The sequence below is a fragment of the Penaeus vannamei genome, chromosome 18 (genome assembly GCF_042767895.1).
Source record: "Penaeus vannamei isolate JL-2024 chromosome 18, ASM4276789v1, whole genome shotgun sequence".
Lineage (NCBI taxonomy): Eukaryota > Metazoa > Arthropoda > Malacostraca > Decapoda > Penaeidae > Penaeus > Penaeus vannamei.
In genome coordinates this window covers 14,230,394-14,236,097 of record NC_091566.1, presented here as the reverse complement: position 1 = coordinate 14,236,097, position 5,704 = coordinate 14,230,394, and the positions used below count along the sequence as shown (strand labels likewise).

The 5,704-nt window shown below is 43.8% G+C and overlaps 1 protein-coding gene across 1 annotated transcript; it reads left to right on the top strand.

Moving 5' to 3' along the window:
• Window positions 1-514: 514 nt before the first annotated feature.
• Window positions 515-2,105, top strand: LOC138864728 (uncharacterized; the record flags this gene model as incomplete). Its single annotated transcript, XM_070132913.1, is given in 1 exon segment — window positions 515-2,105. A coding segment is annotated over 1 exon segment (1,356 nt), but the record flags the coding sequence as incomplete, so codon positions are not given.
• Window positions 2,106-5,704: the final 3,599 nt, after the last annotated feature.

Here is a 5,704-nt window from a genome sequence, read left to right as displayed (position 1 = left end):
GAACCCCATAGGTGAGAGGCGCGTGACTTTTTAGCCAATTTGACGTACTACAACTGTACTAATGATTTCTTAGTCACGCGTAAATAACTTGTTTGTGTCCAAGTCACCATCTCTCTCTCTCTCTCTCTCTCTCTCTCTCTCTCTCTCTCTCTCTCTCTCTCTCTCTCTCTCTCTCTCTCTCTCTCTCTCTCTCTCTCTCTCTCCCTCCATCTCTCCATCTCTCCATCTCTCCATCTCTCCATCTCTCCCTCTCTCCCTCTCTCCCTCTCTCACTCTCTTCCTCACTCCCTCTCTTCCTCATTCCCTCTCTTCCTCATTCCCTCTCTTCCTCACTCCCTCTCTTCCTCACTCCCTCTCTTCCTCACGCTCTCTCTTTCTCACTCACTCTCTTTCTCACTCTCTCTCTTCCTCACTCTCTCTCTCCCTCTTTCCTTCTCCCTCTCTCCCTCTTCCTCTCTCCCTCTCTGTCTCCCTCTCTGTCTCTCTCCCTCTCTGTCTCCCCCCCCCCCCCACTCTCTCTCTCTCTCTCTCTCTCTCTCTCTCTCTCTCTCTCTCTCTCTCTCTCTCTCTCTCTCTCTCTCTCTCTCTCTCTCTCTCTCTCTCTCTCTCTCTCAGTCGTGGTGTATCTCTCGTAGGGCTAGGACGTGTTTACAGTACTGTCCATAGACGTAAGTTCACCGAATCCTGTGTTTACCCGCCCCTATCTGACCTTGGACAGGGAGCGGGTCACCTCCTACCAAGGTATCAGCATGGCTAGTGTTGCTAGTGGAAGTGGAACCCATAAGAGGGTAAGAAGTGATGGAAGCGTAGACATGAGTGACGAGAATGGATGCGAGCGGGAGAAGAGGAAGAAGAACGACGGAAACGAAACAGCAGCCCAGAATGTTGCCGGTGTGAACGGCAGGAAAAGACTGCTATTTCCACAGGACTGTGCCTTGAGTTTCTTAGAAAAATTAAGGTGGGCCATGCAACTAGGTCGGGACCACGCTGATTTCGAGCCAGTGATGAAGGAAGGAAGAGGGAGGCCGTATCTCACGGTGCGGGCAGGCCAGGCGGTGCAGACGCTGACGACTCAGGGATACAAGGGGACAGTGATGACTGTCCCAAAGGCTGGGGAAAAGTTCACCAAGGTGATAATTTTCCGATATCCCACGATATTAGACCCGGACTTCCTGCTGGCCGACGATAGATTTGTGTGGGTAAGGCGGCACACGTCCAGGGGCGAGGAGCGGAGTCAGCTCGTTGCCCTAGTGAAGGGGGAAGTGCCAGAGAAGGTATTCATCTCTGGAGCGGGGTACAGGAGGGTGGCACCGTATGTAGAGCCGCCAGTCATGTGCCTCAAGTGCTGCAGGTGGGGACACAAGTCGTGGGCCTGTCAACAGGATGCTCGATGCAGGTTCTGCGGCAGGACACATGACTCAAGAGTCTGCCGGGCCAAGATTGAAAGGGGGGAAAGGGTTATGCCTTGCTGCTGCAACTTCGGAGGGCGCCACAATGCCGGGTCTCCTGCATGCAGGGTGAGGCCACAAATCAAGATTGCTTCGGTGGTCCCCAAGGAAGGAGAAAATGGAAAAAGGCCGGTCACCACGCGGCCGGAGGTGCCGAGGGAGGAGACAGCTGTTGTCCCTAATGCCTGGGTGCAGGGCCCACCGCGGGTGGTGCCGTCGCCAATGGCTTGTGATGACGGGCAGGACAGACAGGTGCAGGAAGTGAAGGAAGTGCCGCGGAGTAGTGGTGCGGATTTTTCTAAGGAAATATCCGTAATTACCAGGATGTTCCAGACGCTGATGCAGAGAATGGACGCTATCGAAAGGAAACTGGCCCAGGTTCCCAGCGAAGAAACGAAAAAACAGAAAGAGAGGGATGAGGCATCGAAAGAAACGCCGACTAAAGACACAGAAACGAAACAAACATGTATTTCTGCAAAGGAGCAGGACCCAGAAAGTGAGATAATTATTAAAGGGAAGGAAAGAAAAATAACAAGTGTGGAGTGCAACGATCACGAAAAAGAAAAACTCTTGGATCGATGGGAAATTGAACAAAACTTGGCAAAGCTTAATGATATGCTGGAAGAATGGAAAGGCAAGGTAATGCATAATGTTGTCTTATAGCATTATTGTCTAGACTTCAGACAGCGGAAATATGTACAACAAAGAACAGGTGACCTGACCGGGGATGACCTGAGTGCCTGTCCTTCGCAAATAACAGCTGCACACACGGGTCGCCTACGGTACCTCACAGCTCATCAGTGAATGTGTGCACGAACTTTCTCTTTTATAGACCGTGACTCTCAATATTTTTGTTTTTGTATTTTATGTTATTATCTGGTAATACACCTAATTTTTGTATGAGAACTGTGAGCCCACACTGGGACTTATCAAGATAAGGGTGAGGATAACATACGTTACCACATCCTTTTGAGATGTAACCTTTTGTCTCAATAAACTTGTCAAAGTCAAAGTCTCTCTCTCTCCCTCTCCCTCTCCCCCTCTCTCTCTCTCTCTCTCTCTCTCCCCCTCTCTCCCTCTCTCTCTCTCTCTCTCTCTCTCTCTCTCTCTCTCTCTCTCTCTCTCTCTCTCTCTCTCTCCCGGCAAAACCCTTAGCAGGAGCTGATCGACCTGACACAGTGTTCCTGTATATCACAAGCTGCCATCCAGACACAAATGAAGAAGACATCGAAGATCATCTATCGGACAATTTTGAAAACATATCAAGTGTAAAAGCACACAAAACCGTGATGACACATAATTACTACACCAGTTTCACGGTAACAGTACGAGGCCGAGAAATAATGCCCGAACTATTTTTTAGACTCGGATGCCTTCCCAAGGAATGTCAAAGTGTTCCTCAACAGAAACAAGTACAATCGTGATCAGAGGGTTTGACAAGGCAATGCCCTCAGCAAGTCCGACTGCCAAAATAGACCACATTAACACCCAGTCTTTCCTTGGGCATTTTGATGACATTGGAATGCTTATAATAGAGAGAGATCTCGACATACTATGTATTAGTGAAACTTGACTTCACCAACATATGCCAAATGCATTTATTAAAACATTCCAAACTTCAATGTTTATAGATGCGATGCAGGACGGCGGGGAGGAGTTTGCTTATATGTACGTGACACCTTTAAAACAAACGAGATATCCACTACAATTGCTAAGAGTGCAGATGTAGAGGATATCTGGGTTAATGTACAATGTAATATGCTTCCGTCTTTCAGTGTAGGCGCGATCTATAGGCATCCTCATGGTTCCTCTGAATCTTTTGATTATTTAGAAAAAGGTTTTAGAGAAATGTCATTGAAAAAGAAACCTCTTTTCATACTTGGCGATCTAAATGATGATTTAAACAAGCTAAATTCTAAATTAACTAAGATAATTAACAAAAACAAATTTGAACAACTGGCAAATAAACCTACAAGAATCACAAAATACTGCGTCATTAATTGATGTAATTATAACAAACATGCCATGTTGCCGACCACGAACTCATAATAGTGACACTAGATATAAAGAAATCAAAACGACTACCAGTCACAAAAAACTTTCGAAAATTATCAAATTATGATTCTCAGTCATTATGCCAAATCATAATAACCAAAGAATCATCTCTTACAAATTTTGCAAACTGACAACGTAGACAAGCAGGTAGACGTGTTCACGGAAGTGATTAATGATAGTGTAAATGCCATCGCCCCCTTTGTTACTAAAATCATGAAACGTCCTCCGGCCCCATGGATTACCGACGACATCAAGAGAGTCATAACAGATAGAAATGATATGCATAACGCTCTCAAAAATAACAGACTCGACACGACACTCCAGGCTCACTATAAGGAAAGAAAGAAAGAGAAATGTGAAATCGCTAATACAAGAAGCCAAAACTGATTATCTTAGAAATAGATTAACAAATTGTAAAAAGATTCAGCTAAAACATGGCAGATTTTAAAGACACTTGTACCAAACAAAAACAACCATAAAGGTAATCGAAAAACCAAAATTAGTGCAAATGAATTTAATGAGTTCTTCGCTAAAATTGGACATTCCACATATGAACAAACAAACGCTTCCATATCTAAACAAAATAGTATAAGGCCCTCAGCCAATAGTTTCAAACCACAACCTGTTCAAATAGAAACCGTAATCCTGACAATAAAACACCTGCGTGAAACAAAGTCTGTGGGGGTAGATGGCATTGCTCTTCGCTTCCTCAGAGACAGCCTACCTGCTGTGGCGTATTATTTCACGGTTATCATTAATACATCTTTGGTCACCGGTGACTTCCCATCGCTCTGGAAGCATGGCGTAATAACACCAGTTTTCAAATCTGGCGACAAAGACGAAGTTAATAATTATCACCCTATTACCATACTTCCTATACTGTCGATGGTTCCCGAAAACATCGGAGCAGACCAACTGACAACATTTCTAGAGACACATGACCTACTATCAAGAACACAGCATGGCTTCAGAAGTAAGCTGTCTACTGAAACAGCATTATTGCAGATTACAAATAATATTTATGAGAATATAGATAACAACCGTATAAACTTGCTTACACTGTGCGACATATCAAAGGCTTTTGATAGTGTCAATCACAATATCCTCATTAGTAAAATAATGAATCACAAAATTGACACATATTGATTCAGAAACTATCTAAGTAATAGAACCCAATCAGTCAAAATTAGCGAGAATATATCAGAAAAACAGAGTGTATCCTTTGGTGGCCCACAAGGATCTATATTAGGCCCAATCCTGTCCATAATATTTGTAAATGATCTGTCAACCATAGCCCAAAATTGCCTTCTTGTTCAATACGCCGATGATTCACAACTTCTACATAGTGATTCTGTAAGTTGGCTAAAAGTACATCACAAATGCAACTATGATACTTGCATACTAATTCACAAAGTGATGCACGGTTTTTATCCAAAATGGTTGTTAACCCTTCCAACTGTAGGTAATACAACCTGTGTCCAAACAAGACAAGGTAACTCCCTATATGTTAAAAGATCACGTACAGACATAGAGGCACGACAGATACTAACACGTGGACCCATGATATGGAACCAACTGCCTTTTGATATCAGAAACATTCAAAACTCAGATACACTCAAAAGGAAATTAAAGGAACTTCTATCAAATCACCAATGACATCAGGTTTCTAAATATAAGAATAGACAAGACTTATATGTACCACTATTGATTCTATTAGCGTATTTATTTGTACTGTAACATCACTATGTATATAATAAGAATAACCATTGTATGAAATGGAATAATTTTGAATTTGAATTCTCTCTCTCTCTCTCTCTCTCTCTCTCTCTCTCTCTCTCTCTCTCTCTCTCTCTCTCTCTCTCTCTCTCTCTCTCTCTCTCTCTCTCTCTCTCTCTCTCTCTCTCTTTCTCTCTCTCTCTCCCACCGCTTCTCCCCTCGTGGCTCGGGCGTGATCACCCGCTCCGCCCGCCCCTCGACTCCCACTCCTCGCTCCTTGAGGCTTTCTCTCGAGTCCTCAAGGAATACCGAGATTCACGTAAGCAAGTAGGTGAGCAGACCAGGGTATTAAGAAATTGTGACATAGGCAGGTAGAAGTGCAAATGGGATATACAAGGCATAGTAAGTAATATAGTAAGTAAGATGAAAAAAAAAAAAACGTGATGCTAATAAGCGCACTAATAATAAGCACTACTAAAAGCATG